General features: G+C 32.6%; 1 protein-coding gene across 1 annotated transcript; it reads left to right on the top strand.

Moving 5' to 3' along the window:
- Positions 1-49: 49 nt before the first annotated feature.
- Positions 50-16,574, top strand: LOC105785350 (insulin-degrading enzyme-like 1, peroxisomal). Its single transcript, XM_012611407.2, has 26 exons — positions 50-320; positions 434-509; positions 958-1,025; positions 1,746-1,837; positions 1,936-2,009; positions 2,097-2,140; positions 3,075-3,126; positions 3,940-4,062; positions 4,180-4,292; positions 4,450-4,612; positions 5,329-5,421; positions 5,588-5,673; positions 6,922-7,008; positions 9,338-9,441; positions 9,931-10,033; positions 10,162-10,257; positions 10,343-10,532; positions 10,748-10,809; positions 11,639-11,743; positions 13,239-13,440; positions 13,553-13,761; positions 14,837-14,961; positions 15,042-15,093; positions 15,171-15,257; positions 15,752-15,874; positions 15,979-16,574. The coding sequence occupies exons 1-26, from the start codon at positions 198-200 to the stop codon at positions 16,228-16,230; spliced, it is 2,904 nt and encodes a 967-aa protein (XP_012466861.1). The 5' UTR covers positions 50-197; the 3' UTR covers positions 16,231-16,574.
- The last annotated feature ends 8,243 nt before the right edge of the window (positions 16,575-24,817 follow it).

Genomic DNA, 24,817 nt, shown 5'->3' with positions numbered 1-24,817 from the left:
TGGATATATTTTAATTTTCTCGGAAAAAATATATAGAAAGGAACTAGGAATCTTCCTCTTTCTGTCCTTAAAAACGTCTTTATCAAGCCTGGAAATAACAAAACAGTAAGTCTATCTTCTCTTCCACTTTCCATAACCAAACTCAAAATCATCCAAAACAAAAAAAATCCAAACATAGAAAAGCAGAGAACTGAGAAATGGCGGTCGGGAGAGAAGATGTGGAGATTTTAAAGCCCAGAATTGACAAAAGAGAGTATCGGAGGATCGTCCTTAGAAATTCCCTTCAAGTTCTTCTTATCAGCGATCTCGATACCGACAAGGCAAATTAATTTTTCAATTCCTTCTTCACTTTCATTTCATTAGCAATTCCATTACTATTATGAACCTTTCTTTTTTTCTTTCTTTCTAATTTCTTTGTTTTTTGATGTTACAGTGTGCTGCTTCTATGAATGTGGGTGTCGGTTCCTTTTGTGACCCTGACGGCCTCGAAGGCCTTGCCCATTTTCTTGGTATTGCTTATCCTTTTCATCCGTTTATTTTATCTTCCATTTGTATTTGTGAACTGTCTGGAAATTTTTTGTTCCTTTTATAGTTTAAATTTTAACAGTATGTGACTTTAGTAATTCTGTTCCTCATAGTGTTATTAAATAATCTGAACGGGCTAAAATTTTGTAATCTGTATAGCTCACTAATATATGCCATTAATGCTGATTACAAAAATTCTTTTGGTCAGTAAAAGTAAGCTTATTATTTCTGGGTTCAACTTCCCTTTTCGTAAATAATTCAAAATGATCTTATCGAATTTATGATTATTTTTGGTGGTATTATTGTTTCTGTGCATTGATTTAATTGTTGAAATAACTCTGCTCCAGCAAATGAACAAGAATTGCATGGTAGTGGGATAGTTATGATTTTTACTTAGTTTTTTTATGTTTAACATGTCGTCCTTCCTTGCAGAGCACATGCTGTTTTATGCTAGTGAGAAGTATCCCTTGGAAGATAGCTACTCAAAGTATATAACAGAGGTATTGCTCTTCTTAAATGCAGTATGGTCATCTATTGATGCGTGCAGTTTAAATGGTTACTTTTAATAAAGTTAAAGTTCTTCATGTTTTTATTACTAACTTGCTATATAAGTATGTAGATTGAAATTGTAAAGAAAGGAAAAAGAAAAATCCCAAGTTTGAGAGGGGTTAGGGTTCTTAGTATCTCTAGTATTGCTTACTAAGTGCATAGTCACCTTGCATCACACCTAAATAGTCATGCCATTACAATTACTGTGCCTTTATTAGGTCAGGTATTTGGATCAGTTATTGGGCGTTATTGATGTATAAAACTGTATAATAGATAAGCACATCAAAAGATGTTTTATTGATACAAACCTTTTAAACTATAAAAGCATCAATATTATTTTTGTAGCATAAATAAAAGGGGTGATTACAAATTCTTGGTATCTTTTTTTGCCAAAATATTTCAATAATACTATAATCACAGAAATACATATAATAGATCAGAAATCTTAATCTTAAACCAATTGAACATCAAATTTGAAAGGATTCCTGTAAGATGTATGTGATCTAATAACTGATTATTGTTAGCTAACTTTGAATAAAATTAACTTCAAAATTTTTGAAGAGATGCCATAAAACAAGAGGCTTATAGTGAAGTAAAATTATTTGTATGACTTGTTTTCAATAGTATTCCTTTGATTTAAATTTACGAAGTTCTTTTTTCCTGATTTACAGCATGGAGGCAGCACAAACGCCTTCACAGCTTCTGAGATGACCAACTATTATTTTGATGTCAACACTGATTGCTTTGAAGAGGCTTTGGACCGGTAGATGTTGTTTGTGCGGTCTTTCTTTAGCTCTTATTTTCATCAATGTTCATTTAATGTATGTGAGATTGGGTGTTTTCCTGTCACTTGCTCTCTAGGTTTGCACAGTTCTTCATCAAACCATTGATGTCAGCTGATGCTACCATGAGGGAAATTAAAGCTGTCGATTCTGGTTAGCTTTTGGTTCTTGGTTTACTTTACACATGGATTTCCTCTATTTAAATCTATAATTAATCAACACTATTCTCTCTCTTTCTAGAGAACCAGAAAAATTTACTGTCCGATGCATGGAGAATGAACCAGGTATTATTTTCTTTTTTTTGAATCACCCTTGCTATTTAAAAATGTTAATCAATTTTTTCTGGAAGAAATGGAACCTGGAATTGATCCCCTATTCCTCAATTGCAACTTTAATATTGTTTGTGAGTCCTCTCCCGTCAATGCTTTTTATGGTGTTAATTTTTATCACTTTTGCTTTAATGATCAAAACCAAAGCCCAAAAACTATTGTCTTAGGAACATCTTGTAATGTTTTCCATAAATTACTGTTGAAAATTCCATATCTGTATGTGCTTGTCAAGTTTAGATTCTCATTTAATACTAATTTGGTCTTTGGCTGGAATTCACAGAGAAACAAGTCACTTACTAACATGATTGATTCCTCAAAGTGGGGAACTGAGCTTATGTGTGGAAGTGTTCTTTCATCCTTTGATATTGATAGATGAGGATGATTGGATATACCCTGTCATTAAGGGCTATTCATCAATTGTTTCCTCTTGTCCTGTTAAGGGTTTATGGTGTGCATGGTTATTGTGGTTTCATTGCTATTTTGAGAGAGAGAGAGAGACTTGTGATTACTAAGCACACTGGGTTGCAGTTCGTATTTGAGCAATTGTTTGTGAGTTTGAATGCAATCTAATCATCTCAAGTGGTTGATTTATGCTATTAAAATTAATTAAGAATTGATGATTGTTGGAAAAATTAGCAAACTTTTAGAAACTTCCCAATCTTTGTCTTTCTTGAAAATAAATGAGAATGTGTTTCTTGCTTTTAGTTGAGTAAAAGAAAATTTTGATGGATTATGGGTATTGGTGGTGATCAAATTGATTCAGAACTTTTATTTTGTACTAGTTTGCACTTACTACCTAATCCATCTCATTTGAGTTCATGTTAATATTCTTCAATGGTGAACCTTTTAGATGTATTCCTATCTGGTTTTAATTTTTCCTTCTATGCAGCTTCAGAAACATCTAAGCTTGGAAAGTCATCCATATCATAAATTCAGCACAGGTTAAAAACCTTTCCTAGTTGATCTTCCTTCCTTCTTCCCTTTATCTTTTCTCTCTCCCCTCTTCTGTTAAATTGAATTCTTGCCTAAGCAGGTTATACGGCATACTTTCTGCTTTATAGTCAATCAATTAACCTACTGATATTGGATATTGGATATATATTTCCTTTTGGATCATTTCAAATTTTGTGGGAGGGAGATGGGTTGCGGAGTTTTAAACCCTGGCCATTGGTACCAATTAAAACAACAACCTTGCCACTAGAACTGGGGCTTTGTTGGCTGGTGATATTGGATATTAATTATTAAAAAATTGAATGAGAAGTTCTGCAATAAAAACCCAATTCTGAAGTTGATGATGTTTAATTTAGCATTTCTACATTTTTTATTTTGCCAACAGTTCTGTCTGGATGTCTTTGATTCTGAGATACTTATTCCCCTGACAGATGCTAATATCTTCCTACTCTTATCTGGACTTGGATGGATTAGATTTAAGTGCTCAATTTACTTACTTTACTTCCTTTTTGCGTATGCTCCTGTTTTTCAGTATTCCTTAAATATGCAAGGATCGGTTCTTGTACTGGATCTTAATTTTGAGATACATATGCATCTGTTTCTTTCTCAAATAATTTCTTTGGCTTTCTCTTCTTTCTTCTTTTATTCTATTGGGTGTGTATGAATTTTATTTCCCTTATCTCTATCACAGTTTGCCTCTTCTCCTTTTGGCATCTTCCTTTGTGTTTTGAACTTGTAAAGAAAGAATTGATACTACTCTATAACTATATTCTTATGCTTATCAGTAACTTGTTCCTGTATAGGGAATTGGGATACTTTGGATGTTAGACCAAAAGCGAAGGGAGTAGACACAAGGCAAGAACTCCTTAAATTCTATGAAGACAAATATTCAGCCAACCTCATGCATCTGGTTGTTTATTCAAAAGGTTGGTAACTAAATTTTCCAGTAACTTAAGGGCTCTGATTTTGGTAAGAAGAAAAGAAGCTGTTGCTATTTTTCTTTGAATCATCAAAATTATAATTTCTTTGTTCTGTAATTTCAGAAAGCCTTGATAAAATTCAGTGTCTGGTGGAGGACAAGTTCCAGGAAATTCAAAACTCTGATAGAAGCCGTTTCCAGTTTCCTGGTCAGCCTTGCACATCGGAACACCTTGAGGTATACAGTGCTGTGATGTTGCCTATGCATCATCATCTTATGTTTGTCACAGTTTTAAGCAAAGAGAGAATACTCTTCTGCAAGGTTCAATGTTCTAAGAGACTTCTTTTTTTGGCTGGTTTCTTTTCTGTTTGTTTTTTTTCTCTTCAATTTGCAGATTCTTGTCAGAGCTGTTCCAATAAAACAAGGCCATAAATTAAGGATTGTATGGCCAATAACTCCCAGCATTCTTCATTACAAAGAAGGACCATGCAGGTATCTTGGTCATCTTATTGGCCATGAAGGAGAAGGATCTTTATTTTATGTCTTGAAAAAATCGGGTAGGTTGCACATGTCATTATATGCTTTAGAAATCTCAAAATTCATGCCTCCCTAATATTTAGGATGCGTCCTCTTAAAATCCAGGTTAAATGCAGTTTGGTTCTCATATACAAAAATCCCAGTTCATGCTTATCCATTATATGGGTAAAGTAGATAATATTAAACAACATGAAATATTAAAGAATTTGAGGCATCTTAAAATGTGAAAGATAGAAGTCGGTCTGATGGAGTACACGTGTGTAAAAGAACCTAGTCGGAAGAAGTTGTCATGTAAATGGGTTTATGGACTCTGACCCTACTTCATAGGAAAAGTAAATAATAAATGGTTTTATTAGTACAATTTCTTTTTTCATTTTATGATTGTGTTTTCAATTCATTGGCGTTACTGCATTTGTTACACCGAACTCAATCATTGGCCTTGTTATTAGTCTTAGACTGGCCTTTTGATCTTATATCATTACGACAAATTTTATCGGAGTATTTGTTTATCTTTTACTTGTTCCTAAAAGTAATGTGCTTCTTTACTTGAATATTTAGTTTATTCCATATGCTTCACTTCTCTTTAAAGGTTCATTTCATCTCGATGATTGAGGAAGGAATACATAATGTATATTTGCATATGCATATTTATTTATATATGTCTAAGGACATCATATGTCTTTATCATGTGTATATTTAGTGAATTTTGTATATGCATATGTATGGAACCTTTTAGGATGGGCTACTGGATTGTCTGCTGGTGAAGGTGAATGGACTTCAGAGTTTTCTTTCTTCAACGTTGTAATTGATCTTACTGATGCTGGCCAGGGTTAGTTTTTATTTTCATAAACATCCTCTCTTATATCATATGGTGTTTGATATGATCATTGGGGCCTTATTTAATGGTAAATATTACAAAGGCTTGTAAAGTTTGTGTGGGAAAAAATTATGTCTTTTAACTTGACTAATATTGTTTTCCATTGAGTAAATTTCAGATAACATGCAAGACATAGTTGGGTTACTATTTAAATATATTCAGTTGTTGCAGCAATCTGGCGTTTGTAAATGGATATTCGATGAGGTATGCATATATTATACTTAAATTAATTCTTTTAGGAGTTGTTGACCATTCATTGTGACTGTTTATCATCATTTGAATATGTCTTTGTTGCTTGTGTGTGATCATATGTCTATTTTAACTTACCCACAAAGACTGCTTTTTGATTGATAATATACTGCTGTTTATTAGATCTTGTAAAAAACAAATGTCTTGATTTGTGATTATTGGCTTGTTTATAACCTCTTTAGAGGAAATGTTGCTGTCTTAGATTTAACTTGTTTGGCAGGGGGGAAAAAGAAGATTTGGATTTATTTTGTCATTGACTTTTTGGCTTATGGGAATTATGTTAAACTATGGCAAGGATAAGGGTTGATGGGCAATAGAAAGGAACGTGACTAAGGCTACTAAGAAGAAAGTTAATTACAGTTTAGAGGCAGAGGTTTTATGCTATGAGCAGTAACAGTATCCCAAGAAGATTGTAGTGAGAGAGTGGGGGTTTTTTTTTTTCTATGGGATTTGATTTAAATATATGGGTAAGCTAGAAAAGGAGAGAAGTCAGGAGAAAGGGAGGGAGTTAATATCAGAATATGGGGGAAATGTGTTTGTGACCATGAAGATTGAGATTGGGAAAGTATCTTTAGCTAGGAATCATAACTTTACTAATTGAAAGCACAGTGAAATCTAAATGAGTGGTGTTTCAATGATTTCTGAACTAATTTAAACCATTTCTGATAAAAGAACCATGTAACCAGCTTGGTCTCCAAGAAAATAAATGTAACTCAAATAATCTACTCTCAACAGCTTAAACCTAGTGCACTAAAATTAAGGAACTACGGTTTTGCCTTTGACATGAAAGCAACCTAAATTTATAAAATAATAATACAAGATCAGATTGGCACTCTTTTTGGGGGAAATTTATTCTATTGCAATTCTTTTGCAGTCAAAAATCAGTTGATTACCCTATGACTAATTTGGTTAATTTTTGGGTAATAGAAGTGAAAACTTTCATGTTTATCATTTTGGATCTCTTTGTGGGGTTTTCTCCCACCCACCCCCCTCCCCCTTTTTTATAAAAACATATGAACAAGTGTAAGAAGACTTGATCAGCTTTCATATCCATAGGCACGTTGGGCAAGGTGATTTCAGAATTCATGTGGAGAGTTTGCTCAATGTGTCAATTTATGTTTATGTGCACCAATGGTTTGATTTAGTGGTGGGCGGTATCTCTTTATATTAATGATTCTAAGATACTTTAATTTGTGAATGAAGCTATCAGCTGTTTGCGAGACAGGATTTCACTATCAGGACAAAATCTCTCCTATCGACTATGTTGTAAATATTTCATCAAACATGCAGGTAATTCAATTACATCCCTTTCATCTCTTTTTAACCCCCATTTATTGCTTGAAATTTTTTCTTTAAGGGTTTTACCGTTAGTGTTTTGATGTCATTTTCACATATAGTTCTGTATTCTTTTGTTTCATGCCATAGTTTTATGAAAAGTCCTATCTAAATTAGAACTTTTCCACGAGGGATAAGCCACTAAAGCTACTCTTGGTTTTGCTACTTTAATTACAATGAATGGAAAGAAAGGATTATTTTGTATATTTGATGACATGAAATGAAACATGTTTTTACATGTTCTGTTATATATTTGGTGTGTAATAGAGGTAACAGAGGCAACTCAATGTCTTTGAATGGTAAATTTACTTTGATTATTTGAATGGCTTTTACCACTTGATGTTAACGGAACTTGGAATAACGATCATCTAATAATATCACAGCTTTCTATTTTATGTACCACTTGCAAAATGGAATTGAAGAGTCTATTGCAACTTGAAGTGGTCGTATGTTAAATCCAAATCTATTCATGAGGACTTTGTTTAATCCATAACATACACATTTGAGGTACATGCGGGAATAGGTGTTTAGCGTGGAAGTAGAGGAATTAGGAAGAACACAATGAAAACAGACACTACAAGATACTGAGATTTTATTAAAAGTTTCATAGGACTGAAGAGAGTGCACTATTTAAATGTTGTTCTATGAATTAAACCATTATTATCCTTCAAAAGAAGAATATGGCTGTGGTCAAGAATCAAATGGAAGAGACAAGACAGATAGGCTGATAATGTACCCCACAAAACTTGAAAAATTCAGCTTATGAAAATTCAAAATGATGTTTAGTCATCTTTTTCTGGTAAAAATAGAATAATAAATTGGCTCAAAAACTCCACAAAACTTGAAGAATTCAGCTTATGAAAATTCAAAGTGTCGTGTAGTTATCTTTTTCTGGTAAAAACAGATGTATAAATTGGCCCAAAAGTTTTGCCTTGTGGTTTTACTAAACATTTGGAGCTGTTTAGGATTATAAAGGTACTATTTTGTACCATTTCTGTTTTGAAAGTTCCAGTTATTTGTCCGAAACTTGTATGGCCTATTGAATTGCCTTAAATTCACCAAAACACATTGGCCATATGATGTTATAGTTTTCTCTCACTTGGGTTCTTCAGATTTTGGAGTAAATTTCTGCATTTTTATCATACAGTTTTACACTTTTTTCTTCTCCAAATACATTTCTTCTTTTAAAGGTTAGCATGGTGTAATATCAGGTAACTCAACCATAGCTGGTGGCCTAAGGACTGGGTGTAGGGTTAAGGATGCTACATTAGACTTAATCTAGCTCTTCTGTCCAAATAGAGAAAACCTGGATGAAGCTGAGTTGTTTAGATGTTTCTTGGATCGTGGCAATTAACTAGAAATATCCCTTCTAGGCTTCACTTGGTGGGAGATGGAAGGGAAAGTTTTTTTTAATCAGATCTATGCTGTAAAACACCTCTGGTTATGGTATTTTGACCTTAGCTTTGAAGTTTTCCAATCCAAAAGAAAAAAATTAATCCATCATTCCATCTTTCCTCTTCACGTCATTCCTACTGAGCAAAACTAAACAACTGTTCATGAATGTCCTAACTTGTATGGTGTTTTGAGAGGGTTTTCTATGGAAAAGAGCTGTTTGACTACTGAGAGATTTCTTAAACGTGTGTTTGACCATGGTGACTTATCCCTCTGGTCCTGAAGTTGCATAATATGTATAATTAGGTTTTACCATGCTCTAGGAGAGATATATGCTTGTCTCTTCTGGCTAAAAGGAGTTGGCTATTTTTCCATTGAGTGTTCTTATGTTGTATATTTTGGCAAAATATGCTGGATATTCAATGTTATTATATGGTTATGCTTATTTGGAACAGCTTTTCCTTATGCTAGATGATGTTAGTCTTCCCTTAGAAGAAGTGTAATGCAACTTGTGATTGACCTAGAAGCAATTATGGAAATAGAAAGGTCACCAATTCAAATTACTTGATGGACACTCCTGAGGTTCTGTATGTGTGAAACCTGATACTGAAGGATTGTTTCAGAAGCAATATCTTTCTCAAGCTCATTTGGTAGCTCTCTTAAATGCTTGTTAAGTTCCTTGTCAAGTTCCTTTTAGAGCTTTCTTTAAGGAAAATTGCTGATCATTTAACTAGCATGTGTTTAGCTTGGCCTTTAGGACTTGCTTTAAACTGTCATTCTATGCCTCAACTGCCCCCATCTATAAGTTGTTCACTCTGTTCGTGCATTTCCTTCAATATTGATGATCCCTTGTTGAAGGTTTGACTCTGATATTTTGAAAAGTGATTTTCAGATATATCCTCCAAAAGATTGGTTGGTTGGGTCATTATTGCCTTCGGATTTCAATCCAGCCATCATACAGAAGATACTAAATGAGCTTTCTCCTGAGAATGTCAGGTATATGTTTGAGTAAGGTTAAACTGGAAGATTTGAAGCATTCAATTATCCCATTAGATACAACACTATTTACCTTCATTTTAATGCAAGTAAATCTACTTGACTTGTTTGGCCCTCCATTTGTAACTCTTATAAATTTTCAAACACGATCATTCTCTCTAATTAGTTTGAGGCTTTTCCTTAAATTTGGCATCCAAAATTTCTTTTCTGTGCTTGTGTGAATTATATTATACATGTTACTAAATAAATGGGTTACCAAGTTATCAAATGAATTTGCCTTAAGTCATCTGAGCTCCTCCTAAACACAATTACTATTAATCTTATTTATCTCATTACAAACTGTTTCTGGGAGCTATCTGGAAACTTTTCCAGTGGTCTTTTTTTTCCCTCTCAATAGAAGGAATGTTTTTGTATCTTATCAGTTTCGAGAAGTTACTGTTTTGCTCTGATACAGTTTATTTCTGATAAGCCTACTTTTTTTTTTGACAGAATCTTCTGGGAGTCGAAGAAATTTGAGGGACTGACTGACAAGGTTGAGCCATGGTATGGTACTGCATATTCCATTGAGAAAGTTAGCTCCTCAAAAATTCAGGTCTGTAGTCAGATCTTGCTGATGATATGTTAATTACATTTGTAAAATAAGTTTGTTGTCTATGGATGAACTAGTCATTTGATTCTACTGAAAAAAAAAGGTGCTTCATCACCCTTCTTTGACTGCAGGCATGGATGTCCTCAGCTCCTAATGAGAACCTGCATCTACCTGCACCTAATGTCTTCATACCAAAAGACTTATCTATTAAGAATGCACAAGAGGAGGTTTGATGAGTCTTATTTGATTTTAGTATAATCACCTTCTTTTTACAGACATTCTGACTTCTCATATGATTATCCTTCGGAACAGGTCAAGTTTCCTGTTTTATTGAGAAAGTCATCCTATTCCAAATTATGGTACAAGCCAGATACAGTGTTCTCTACTCCAAAGGCATATGTTAAGATAGACTTCAACTGTCCCCATGCTGGAAACTCTCCCGAAACTGAGGTTCTTGGAGATCTTTTTGCACGGTTATTGCTGGATTACTTGAATGAGTATGGTATGACAAATGCCAATGCTTTTGCCATAGTGGTTTAATGTGATTTGCCTGTATGATTCTACGCTTTCCTCCTTCCCCATCTTTTGTTTTTCTCTTTGTTGAGCATTTGATATGCAAAGCCTTCTATAGTGACAGTAGATTGTTCTTATCCTTTGAATAGGATTATCTTCTTTCTTGATGCCTTCTTTTTTTTTTTTTTTTGTGGCATTCTTCAGCTTATTATGCTCAGGTTGCTGGTCTTCTTTATGGCATAAGCCACACAGATAGTGGTTTTGAGGTACTTGTTCTTTTCTTTTTGTGGCATTGATGTGATTCTATCTGATAATTTTTTTTCTTTGAATTAAATGGGAATTATCTATGGATAAGGTGATGAATTTTTATGACACATACATGTCTTAAAAGTATTACTTATTGAAAAAGATTATATCTTTGCGAAGAATATTAACAGAGACAGAATTTAGATTTCTATCCCAAGAAGTTGAATGGTGGGGTTTTATGTTAAAGCTCCATGTTGCTCGAGTTTGGCCAATTTTCTAAGGAGGGTTGCTGGGGTCATTTTAACCTGTGCCTGACATGATCCTAACTTGTCCACATTGAATTGGTTTGGTGGGTCAGTTTATAAATTGTCTTGGACAAAATGATACCAGTTACCTTCTAGCTTCCAAAAAAATTTATATGTTTCTTCTTTTGGCAAAGAAGCAAAATAATTTTTGAATGCTAGTAGGTAATTGAGATCATTGGACTACCAATTCAAGAAAACCCAAATGTTTCTCTACTCTGTTATCTCTTTGTTTGGTGAAAGATGCTTCTATGCTATTACTCTTGAGAAGTGTACTGACATGCATAATAAACCATTAATTTACAGTGCCACACCCTAAATTCTGCCTTTCTGTAGTTTGCCTTGTCTAAAGTTAGATTAAAGATGTAATTGGCCTGATATGGATGCTCTAATACATAATTTGGAAAGATCCTAGGAAAAAATTTTTCTTTCGTGGTAACCATTTTCTCTATATGCATGTGTGCACACTTCATAGTGGTGTATTTTATTTATCATTTCTTTTATTTCTCAATTAAATGGTATCATTTTATTTTGTTTTCACTTTTAGGTGACGTTGGTTGGTTATAATCATAAACTGAGGATCTTGCTGGAAACTATAATCGACAAAATTGTTAAATTTGAAGTGAAACCTGACAGGTTTTCAGTAATCAAGGTAATGACTAAGAGACAATATAATTTGCTATTTTCACTTCAGAAATAAGAACTGCCATTTACTGTCAGTATGCTGTTGTCTTTTCCATGCTCTTCTCCTTCCTGTATGCCTTAATCATTTGTTACTTATTGATTTAAATAAGAATTAAAAAAAAAAAAGTAATGAATATGCCTGAAGATTAATTACATAAGATATTTATATATTGCAACCTTTTATTTCTCCTCTAAATTGGCACTAACAATCAAATTTAATTTAGGTCCAAATGAATGCTTTTGTTGTTCCTCTCTTGTCAAATTAGCTATGTATGTTTTTGGGTTTTCTTGACTTTGTCCTTTCGAGCTCTCAATCATTCTGATGTTTATATCTAGTGTAGATGTCCTGTGGCCGTTTACAATTTGTTTCATCCATTGTCCATTCATCACATTGTCGTGTCTAAATTTGATAGGCAGGAGAAGAATTTGTTACATACTGTTTGGTTAAGTTTAATATATATATAGCCATGTTCGAAGATGATTAAAAAGTAAGGCATCATTGATGCCCCTAGACCTGGAATCACCTGTAGAGTTTCAAAGTACATTTCTGTTTGCTACAGTGTAGGCTTATTTCTTGGAATAATTTCCATCGAAGAAAATTTTGCTTAGAAGATGCCAAAATTTTGTAACATTGGATTGTGGTTCCATTTTGAAAGCAATAGGTGATGGGAAAGTCTCCAGTTAGCCTCTTATAGACATAGGCTTGATATATTCAAGACGTGTGGGATTCTTATGCCACCAGTGAGAAGGCAGTGTGAGTAGCATGGCAAGGGGCTTTGTAATCTTTACCATTAACTGTCAATAAATTTTATTTGTGTTAGGAGGGTAGAAGATTTTTTCCCTGACGAATAGATGAGGACAATTTAATAATGTATCACTTGTGTAATTTTCACAGCTACTAGTGGCATAAATGTAGCCACAGCTTAGGCAACTACATGTCTGTCAAATGCGGTGCTTTGTAAGCATGCCTTTGAAGGGAAGATGAGGGTTTCCTAAGGTCCTTTTGCAGCTTTTTATGTTTCTTTAGTACCTATGACCTCTGTTTTAAAATAGAACTTCATTGATCAGTTTACTCACGTTCCAAAATAATGAGCAGCTAAAGGTATAATCCATGTTATGGTGCATTGTTCATCCAAATTTAATCATTTTCTGTCAGTTTTGGGGAAAAAAAGACGAGAAAAAAGAGAAGAAATTTTATTTGGCAGCCTGGCTTCTCTCTATCGAAATAAAAAATGTATATGAGTAGGCTCCTGACATGTAGTTAATTGTCAAGTTGCAAGATAGGACTGCTAAATGTTTTTAGTTAAACCTTTTTATTTGGAGTTGAATTTATTGCTTCATCAAATTGAGCATATGTGGCTTAGAAATACCTTTTTTTTTTCCCTCTTATATTTCTCCTGTTAATTAATAAATTTGCTAATAACCATATGTTCTGCCTTTGCATTCTGTTTGTTTTCTATCAGGAAATGGAAATTAAAGACTATCAAAATTTCAAGTTTCAGCAACCCTATCAACAGGCTATGTACTATTGCTCATTAATACTAAAGGACCAGACAAGGCCTTGGGTGGAACGACTTGATGTTTTGCCTCGTCTTAATGTGGAAGACCTTACAAATTTTGCTCCAATGATGCTCTCACAGGCCTTCCTAGAGTGTTACATAGCAGGTTTGTCATATCTTTCTTCCCTCCCTACCTCAGTTGCATTTTTGTTGCATCTAGCCATACTTGCTTGGTTCTAAAAATTGCCATTCTTTTCTTTTATTTATTTCTCCCCCAGGGAACATTGAACGCGAGGAGGCGGAATCAATGGTTCAGCATGTTGAAGATGTGTTCTTTAAGGGTCCAAACCCTATATGCCGACCGCTGTTTCCATCACAGTTTCTAACAAATAGAGTTGTCAAACTTGAAAGAGGCATGAATTACTGCTACAGTAAGGAAGGACTTAATCCAAGTGATGAGAATTCTGCCTTAGTCCACTATATTCAGGTAATTGTGCTTGTTGGTGACTCCATCTTTAATGCATTTTCATTCAGGAATCACTTTATCTTCCATAAAGACAATGATCTTCCTTAAATTCGGAAACCAATGCCACATGTTCGGAATTAACCAATTGATGCCATTTTGATTTAAGAAAATATTTGCTGCTAAATAATTGGTGCTTTAGTTCAGATAACTATTAGCTTGTTCTGAAATGACATGGTGTTGATGTTTAGCTTTTTCTTGTTTATGAAGATTTTTTTTTTGTTCTGAGATGTTATATTGCTCATTTATTCAACTCAACCTGTTATGACTTTTAACTTTTCCGGAGACCAAGTGCTGGACACAAGAAATAAAAATCTTGTATGTTTGTCTATTGGCTCCTATGGTGGTGTCAAACTTCATGAACATAGGCGTTAAAAGGAAACATATTTGTGTTGAATAGAAAACAAATATATGTTGTTATTTTGGAAATAACATTGATATTCCTCAAAGCAGTGTATGATTATCTGGAGGATGATATGCTTTTAAGGCTATTCTTATGGAAAATACTGTTGGCCTCTACTGCTGATTCTGTGATATGCAGCCAGTGAAACATGTTAGGAAAAAACACATGGTCTTTCCATTCATCACACTAACATGATTTTTTTTGTTCTTTTGAAAGTAAGACACTAACATGATTTTTATTTTTAAAAATTTTATAACTTTCTAGAAGATGTAACTGTAAGTGTCATCCGCGGCCCGTGACATAAGGCTCTGGTTGTTCAAGCACCTGTTGAATGTTCTGGCTGCATTTACGCATCTCTGAATAAGTAAAATGGTTGGGTGTTTTCTGTTTGTAAATGAAAGGATGTCTAGGGGTTAAAGTGGTTTCTGCGCACTTGGAAGGTGGAACTCCAGATTTTTGCTACAATGTAGTTATTCCCTTCCCTGCCCCACATAAGAAAAAGAGCCTTCTTCTTATATCTTTTCTTTCTATTTTAGAGGTTGTTTCTCTTGTTTGCTTGTGGTGGATGAGCTTATGGCTGCATCTTGATTATCTAGGTTTTATTTGGTTCTGATGATATCACGTTTGAATGGTCAGGTTCATCAGGATGATTTTATACTGAATGTGAAACTTCAGCTTTTTGCTCTTGTTGCAAAGCAACCTGCCTTCCATCAGCTTAGATCCGTAGAGCAACTAGGATACATTACTGTCCTCATGCAGAGGTATGAAAGGAAAATTCTCCCTAATTTATTCTTCAATTGGTCTGCCAAATCTAAGGGTTTTTAAATTTTTTTCTCATTAGGAATGATTCTGGCATCTGCGGCGTGCAGTTCATTATCCAGTCTACAGTAAAGGTGAATAGCAGGTTCTTTCTTTTGTATATACCTCCTGCCTTGTACCTGTAACTTAAGAAGGCAATCTCTCTTAACAGGGTCCTGCACATATTGATTCGAGAGTTGAGGCATTCCTTAAAATGTTTGAGAATAAACTATATGAAATGACAAATGATGAATTTAAGGTAAGATGGAGAGTTCTTCTGCTGGAAGTAATTTTTTTTTCTGGTTTTTATGTATTTTGTTTTTAATTGAGATTGTAGGGTTTTGTAGTAGTGTTTCATAGTATAATATTGATCTTTTCATAATTCTACCATTTTTGGTATCCTAGTCTGAGAAAGATGGTTAGTATTGTTTTTTCCTCGTTTTTTCTTTTTATTGCTAGATAATGTTTGAGTTACTGGAGAATTTGTGATAGAGTGATCCATGATCTCCCTTCTTTTGACAATTCAGAAGCCCTTTCTGATGAACATCATTTGATAATATTTTTGCATTTAGTAGATGAAGGGATTTCAAACTATTTCCTATAATTCCATTGTAACATTTGATGCTAGCTCGTACGTTCATGACTTTGGGGTTTTCCTTTTTTTCTTCTTTTCAAGATTCGATTGTTTTCATTTGTGGTTGGATTTGAGTGAGAGTTTGTCCTCTAACCGTAAATTTCCAATCTGTTACACAGAGCAATGTAAATGCATTGATTGATATGAAGCTCGAGAAGCACAAGAATTTAAGGGAAGAATCTCGGTTTTACTGGCGAGAGATCACTGACGGGACGCTCAAGTTTGATCGGAGAGAAGCTGAGGTATGTTAATCCTTCCGATATTTTCTAATCACTGAAAGAAAATTCATCTACATTTTAGTTTAATATTAATCTATGATGAATGTTTTACTATCTGTTTCTAACAGGTTGCAGCATTAAAGAAACTTACACAACAAGAACTGATAGAATTCTTCAATGAAAATGTGAAAGTCGGTGCAACTCGAAAGAAAACACTTAGCGTGCGAGTGCATGGGAACCAACATTTGGCCGAATACCACTCGCAGAAAAGCGAAGCAGTTCAACCAAATACCATCCAAATCAATGATATCTTCAGCTTTAGAAGATCTCAACCTCTTTATGGTTCATTTAGAGGAGGCATTGGTCATGTGAAGCTGTAGCATAAAGGCTCATCTCTTGTTGGAAAATCGGAGGAACATTTATTTTTCCGGTAAGTTTTCATATAAAAGTTCTACATTGGAGAAAAACAGAGAATCCCTCTTGTCTGTTAATTTATTGTTGTATCTCACTTAGTTATGAAAAATAATTCCCTTGGTTCAGAAACAGAATTCATGTCGCCCGAATATTGAACAAATTTAAGCTCTGGTTCGAATCCACTGATATAATTGAACGTGCAATTCTATGTTGCTTCAGATTCACAAAATGTGTCTCATAGGGACATGCGTCTGATGCAAGGTTTATTCGAATTATTCTTATAAAAATAAAAGTTCATATACATTTTGTACTTTTGCGAATTAGTTTTGTTTAAATTGGATTAGTTATCATTAGCCTAAATTACAAATGGATGCAATGCAACGCCTCTATATGGCGCTTGCATGGCATAGACTATGATTAAGACTACCGAGGTAGTGTTTGGATCGGAAAGTCACCTTATTTCGGTATAATTGTCACGAAAATGTTGAATGACGTGTAAATGTACACAATAAAGTAGTAAGTAAAAGTATCGGGATTGTATAGATAATTATTGTGAGATTTATCACAGTGTAAACAAAGAGAAGTTTGAACTAACTAATTAACTTAACTAAAAATCAACCAAGTATGCTAAAAATTTAATGATAGTGTGAACAAAGAGTAATGAGTAATAATTCGCTAGTTTTAATTACTGACACAAAAGAGTTAAGATTAGTTGTCTTTTCTTTTCCTGGTGAGTGAAGGATGAGTGAAATGAGTGAAATGAGTGAATTACTAGGGGCTATTTATACTTGTAGAGGCTGACTATTTTTAGTAAATAAGAGCCTTGAAAATCTCTTTATATGATTGGCTTTTGCTTTAAGGAAGGTGAGTTGATAACTTTTCTATTTTTAGCTTGATTCATGTTTGAATCATGGAAGAGAAAACTTGAAAAGAGGAGAGTTGGACGGTCACACGTGGGATTTTTGTGGTTGATTTTAAATATTTTACCAGGTCTTGGGTGATTGATTTGGGCACCTCAACATATGGTTGAGTCTCTTCCTCCTTAGTGGACTGTTTGGGCTTTTATCTCCTTAGCGATCTTTTCCTTTTACTGACTCGATTGTTGTAGTATTGAGCATCAAAAGGCGAGCTTCAAGATTGTTTTAGTGTATAAAATGACCAAATTAACAAATTCATCTTAGTATCAACTAATAAGACAAAATTGTAACAAAAGCTCCAAAATTTGTTATCAAACATTCAAAATTTGCATGAATTACTAATTTAAAAGTGCTAAAGATAACTCTATATTTTAAAGTTATCACACCTCAAACTTAATTCATTGCTCGTCCCGAGTAATGACACTATATAGGCAAAAACACATAATTGTAACACACTAAGCATAATTAATTCTTCATTTGGTCATGCATCAGGGAAATCGTACTCAAATTAAATTTCGCAAATATGTAACTTAAGTTGTACATTATCCAAAAAATTTGAAGCACTAGAGTGCTATAAAATTTATTGATTCAATGCCTTCTCCTCATGAATGTGCACTAAGTTTTTTCCAATCAATTTTTGTTTTCTTCGAGTAATGCTAAGTAACAATCCTAAAGTTTAAATTATATGTTCACATGTTGAGCTCAGTAAATCCTCTCCACTAGTGTAGTGGGCACAAAATTCTAAACCAATAGGTCTTTATTATGGTTGTAATGTAGATTAGGTCAAGGTGGGAAAAAGATAGATAGTTTTTAATTCAATTAATTACAATATGGTTCTAATTTAATAATTAAATCAATTGCATCCCTACATTTATAATGCATGAATAACATATTTATAATTAAATCAACCACAAAAATAACATCATTAACATAATTTTAATAATCTAAGTTAAAAGAATGCAATCAATCTAACATAAATAGTGTTGAGTCATTATAATTAAATCTAAAGTAGAAATATATTTAACAATCATGTTCATAAATTTAGAACAAAATAAAACATAACATCATTAACATAATTTTAATAATCTAAGTTAAAAGAATGCAATCAATCTAACATATATAGAGTTGAGTCATTATAATTAAATCTAAATCAGAAATATATTTAACAATCATGTTCATAAATTTAGAACAAAATAAAAAACAATTGAGGGAAAGAAACTAGAAGAAAATTTTGGTGTTTCTCCATTGCACAACGTGTATTGTTTTTCCTCCTTCCTTTTGCTTTGCTCCTTCGCACAATTGCCTTCAAGATGTCAAATTTTTGCTACTTACAAGAACTTCTGAAATGTTCCTTACAACTCTTGTGTTGCTCTCTGAAATGGGAAGTGAAAGAAGAGAGAATGAGAGAAGAGATGATGAGTGAAATGAGTGAATGGCTAGGGGCTATTTATACTTGTAGAGGTTGTCTATTTTTAGCAAATGAGAGTCTTGAAAATCTCTCTTTACATGGCTGGCCCTTGCTTTAAGGAAAGTGGGTGGATAACTTTGCTATTTTAGCTTGATTAATTCTTTATCAACGGAAGAGAAAGCTTGAAAATAGGAGGGGATTTGGACAGTCACATGTGGGATTTTTGTGGCTGATTTTAAATATTTTACCAAGTCTTGGGTGGCTAATTTGGGCACCTCCATAGACAGTTGGGCTTCTATCTCATTAGCAGACTGTCTATTTTGCTGACCCAATTCTTGAGTTGGGTCAAGAAAAATTTCAACGTCTAATAATTCTTTAATAGGGCGTGCAAAGCTGATCATAAATCAACCCTCTTCTTTATGGATTATGCTCTGAAAATGCTACAGCATTGAGCATCAAAACGTGAGCTTCAAGACTGCATTTTCTTCTAGTGTATTGGCTAACTAAAAAACTACAAAAATAATGTGTTTTAGTGTATAAAATGATGAAATTAGAATACACATCTTAGTATCAACCAATAAGACAAAATTATAACAAAAAATCCAAAATTTGTTATCAAACACTTAAATTTTGCTTAAATTACTAGTTTAAAAGTGTTGAAGATAACTCTATATTTTTAAGTTATCACACCCCCAAACTTAATTCATTGTTCGTACAGAGTAATGACACTTTAAAAAGGCAAAAACACATAATTGTAACACACTAAGCATAATTAATTCTTCATTTGGTAATGCATCAATGAAATCATACTCGAATTAAATTTTACAAATATGCAACTCAAGTATGTACATTTTCCAAAATTTCTCAAGTACTAGAGTGCTATAAAATTTATGAATAGAATGCCTTCCCTTTATGAATGTGCACTAAGTTCTTTCCAATTAATTTTTGTTTCCCTCGGGTAATGTTAAGCAACAATCCTAAAGTTTAAATTATGTCTTCATATGTTAAGTTCAATAAGTCCTCTCCAGTAATGTAGTAGGCACAAAAATCTAAATCAATAGGTTTTTATTATGGTTGTAATTTGGCTTAGGTCAAGGTAGGAAAAATATAGATAATGTTTAGGCTAGAACCTTAAACTTAGCTTACCTTGGACCTTCTAAATGCAATTATCCCCAAAAGCACCAACTTCTTTTCAATTCGAATACACATGCTCTTTGTACATCTTTATTCAACAACTAGATTTTTTTAAACATAAACAGATGCTTTCTTGAGCATACAACTTAACATTTTGATCTTGAGAATCCTGTACTTCTCTCTAACTCACTTTAACTTAATCACAAAAATATTCTAAATGAACTAAATCTAAGGTTTGGGACAAATAGAGATAAATATTAAAGAATGGATGACTCATTAATTTAAGCTTTAGAAGAAAAATCAGGCCATATAGCTCAAAGTAGGGTTCAATGGATAAATATTTACTAAGGTTAGCTTGAAAGGCTCAAACGGGCCAAACAAAATTTGCCTAATCATTTTTAAATTACCATGCCTCTTAGGATTTCGCCTTAAGAAAATTACTAAATCAATTCTAAAGACTTAAACTTTCATGCATGCTTAGTTTTTCTAAGGAATTGAAATTTTTCATGGAAGCCCTTATACACAATCACTAAGACCAACATACATATGATAATTTTAATTAGAATAAAAATACTTGAAATAATAAGGACTTATGCATACACTAAAGCTAGTATTATTGTTCAAAAATTTAAAATTTGAGCAAATTTCACTTAAAACATACTTTCATGAAAAATTTTAATTAACTCATATTACAATATTCCTCCCCCCACTAAAGAGAAAATGTACTCATTGTTTGAAAGCATCAATCGGAAGGGCAAAAATAAAGAAGTGAATGAGAACTGTGCACCAGGTAAGGTTCTAGGAAATAGAGGTGAGTCTTATTTGTTTGCTTAAATGCCAAGACTTTCCTTGACAGAGTCAATCCTAGACATGCACATTCACATTGCCACACTTCTTATTTTATGATAAGCATACTATAATCCAACTCTTTATTATTCATGAATTTAACTTAATTTTATTATGCAAAAAACGGAAAAATACAAATAAAAATATCTAAAAATTAATTAAACCTAAAATATCCTAAAATAATAAAGAAAAAAAACCACTTTATTTATTTAGTAGCATCCTCATTTTTCGATATTGTTTCCATTTCTTCACAACCGTCTTTGTGCCTAGTTCGTCTTTCCAGAGTGGTGAAATCATCACGCCTGGTATCCGGAGTTAGAGTCCAAGGATCAAAGATAAAATCTGGAAATCAGGCATAAAGTCAAACGAGTTACGTGAGAGTATTCTAAATGCACCCCTTATTGAGTCATCCCGTATTTTCGCATATCTCCAATATGTTTATTGTTGTGGATGCATGTGTTGTAGCATGTCCATGATTCTAGATTGATCCAACTATGCAACAATGCTCAATGATGGAAAGGTAGGTGTCAGTTCGGTCCACCCAGGATTAACAGGTTCAGTTGGTGTTGCAAAGTCAAGATAGGTAGTTGGTTCTAGTTCAAGAACTGATTCTGGCACATCTGGATAATTGGGCGTTTCTACTCTGGTTGGTTCATCAACTAGTTCTGCTTGCTTCTACCTAGCATCATCACCTACTATTCTGGCTATATCAGCATCCATTATGCATCCTTGGTTGTATCTTGCTTTAAGGTCTATCTTCAGAGGGATGTGAGATTGTAGACATAGTAAAGTGATTAATAATGGGAAACATGCAGAACTAGCTCGCTTTGCAGTACACTTCTGAATTTCCTTGAGGATGATTCTTTCAACATCAATGAACCTTTCTGTCATAATAACATACAACAAGAGCATATGTTCCATCGAGATAGTAGAACTATGTGAGACAAACATAAAACTAAGTTAGAGGAAATAGAACCAAACATTTACTATGTAACACCCCCTAACCCTAAATCGTCGCCGGAATAGGGTTACGAGACATTACTAGACATATCAGACAATCTACAAATAATTCTTGAACAAATAATAAACTTATTATAATATAATCATAATTTCATATAAATATATTTATTACTAATTGACTTCATTTTTTTCTTAAAAAAAATTCAATATAACCCTTTATAAATATTTAACCTTCCTTGCAATTTCAAACCGCAACCAATTCAAAACCAAATCACAATCCATACAATTTCATATTCAAATACACCTAAACATATCTTAAACATCAACTTAGTAATTTACTAAATAAATATTTGCATATATTGTTTAAATTAATAAACTTCATTCATTCTATTTCAACTAGTTACCAAATATATCAAATATGTTATGATAATTCTATTTCCATTTCATTACATCAAGTATCAAAATATTATTTTAGTATCATTTCCAACCAAAAGCATAAGACACTTTCAAGTGACCAATATAACACCTAAGTACATGCCATTTTACCAAAAGAAAGATTACATCACCAAATTTTGCACTGGAGTCGGGATCGCTCTGAATGCTGAGCCAAAACCTTAATTTCTACTAACCTGCACATGAAAACAATCGTACACTGAGTATATCATACTCAATGGTATTACTATAATTCAAATTATAATATAATAACCAAGTAAATTTAATCATTAAACTTTAAAAAAATTACTAAACTAATTCATTTTTAACTTTCATTTTTCAATATCTACAATTCAATTTGGCTTTCATTAGTTAATATCTTATACTATCACATTGAGCCATTATTTATCTCATGAACATTTAGTTCATGCTTTCTATTCACATTTTCATATTCAATTCACATTTTCAAATTATATTCCACAATCACGTTTCTTTTCAATGGCTCAATTGATTCATTTCATTCGATTTAACTTTTCAATTAATTACCCCTATTAACAGACTTGGACTTTGGCGGATACACAGATCCAACAAAACACACCAGATTGGCACACAGTGCCTCATCGGATAGTTCGAAGCAAAGTTGACACCCAGTGTCTCATCGACCTAGCCGAAGTAAAGTGATACCCAATATCTCATCGAATCTATCCGAAGTAAAATAGTGACACCCAGTGTTTCATCGACTCGAGGTCGAAGTATCCCTGAACTCTTCCAATCCTATGGCATGCCAACTATATTCGACTCAACCCGACTAGTTAATAGGGTTTCTAATTCTCAATTCAAACTCACTTTCATTTCAAAATTTACTTTCAATATCAAATTCACTTTTTCATTCACTAATCAAAATTCAATTCAATACTAACACATATTTCTCATTCAATTCAATTTTCTAAATTCAATTTAATAAAATTACTTACCTCAATATTTACTTACCATAAATTAAATAAATTTAAAATTAATATTTAATAATGAATAACTTAAATTATAGTAATACAAACCCGAATTTCGCAATTACTCCTCGATAACTTTTTCCTTTCCTTTCGGTGCCGTTGTCTCGGGTTTTTTGTTAGCAAATTAAACCCTAAGCTTTAAAAATCCTATTTCTCCATTTTCTTTCTTTTCTTCTTTCCCTTCTCTGTTACGTTCTATTCTCTGTTTCTTTTTCAATTCCTTTTTCTTTTCTTTTATTGTACTTTAGTATATTATATTATTATATTAACTTAATAATAATAATTATTATTTCTTAAATATTAAGTAAATATGTATTTTACAATTGTATGTATATGATTTATTACACTTGTACTTTACTATCACCATACATTTGTCAACTTACTAATTTGTTCATTAATTTAATAATATAATATCAATTAAATAATAATAACAATAATTATTATTATAATAATAAATATTTATTTAATGACCAATATAAATATTACAAATGTACAGATATATATTTTTACATTTTATTTTATCATCACCATCCACTTGTCATAATTTCAATTTATTTATCATATAAAATCTTTTACCAATTAGTAATAAATAATAAAATATTTTTTCTTGTTTCTTCTTTTTTACTAATTATTTATAAATAATACAAAAGTAATTAAATTAATACACTTGTATTTTATTTTTACCTTACACTTGTCTTTTCTTAATTTATTTCATAATATAATACTATAACCAATTTAATTTATAATATGATAAAATAATAAAATAATAAAATATTTTATAATTCAACAATCATAAAAATCAAAGATTTTTATGCTTTGCCGCCGCATTCATTAGAATAGGCTTAATTGCCTATTTAGTCCCCCTTATCTTCTTTTAATCTATAATTAGACTTTCACACCTCATTCAATTCAATCCTTTTTCCTAATATCTATTAACTAAGCTAAATTCACCCAATTTGAACCTAATTAAACACTCAACTAGACTCATGATTACTCCTAATAACTATTTATGAACTCGGTTTACTAAGACGGAAGCCCTATAACTCACTTTTCCGGTGCTTGTAAATTTTGGGTCATTACATACTATTGGTTTCAGGAACTCCTTTCAGCAAATATTATTACCAAATTTTGAAGTTATCCATTTGGTTCTAGGAACGAAAACTTCTTCTAGAACTTCCCTAAGCATCTCCCAATCAACATTTTTCAACATAGTAGTATAATCATCATTATCGATGTTAGGTAGTTCAAGTAGATCATTAATATAAGTCGAGGTTAGGGTTACTTTCTTTTGTTGAAATGTCGGTACCCCTATGGTGCAGCAAAAATTAATAAAAAAAAATTTGGCGATCCAACCTATGGATCCATGTGCGAGGAACGAATCAGGGTGAAATAATGGTTTCAAAATTATTGAAACTTCAATCTGAGTAGACAGCGACACCTCGGCAATGAGAATTCTGATCTACTATCGAACCAAGCCGCAACCTTTTATGATTCCGACCTCTACATAATCCACCCAGTTTGACAATGAACGGAAGAAATCTCCAAAACTATTTTTGGGAGAATTCTTTGCTTAACGGCTGCTAGACCTCACAAGCAAAATTTTTTTATTTTTTAGGGTTTTTTTAAAACTCTCTATATCTCACCCTTTTATAATTGATATATATATAATGAATCATAATTCATAAAATTTTTATCCGAACATAATAATCATAATTAAAAATAAATAAATATAATAATGTTTTAACTAAAATTATAATTACATTAATTATAATAAGGATTTGATAAACTATATTTATTTAAATTTATATACTGAACCAAATTCATATATTAATAGAACTATGTTCTCATT

The sequence above is a fragment of the Gossypium raimondii genome, chromosome 1 (assembly GCF_025698545.1).
Source record: "Gossypium raimondii isolate GPD5lz chromosome 1, ASM2569854v1, whole genome shotgun sequence".
In the NCBI taxonomy this organism is placed as follows: Eukaryota; Viridiplantae; Streptophyta; class Magnoliopsida; order Malvales; family Malvaceae; genus Gossypium; species Gossypium raimondii.
Note: the sequence above shows the minus strand (reverse complement) of the source record. Positions and strands in the feature narration are given on the sequence as shown.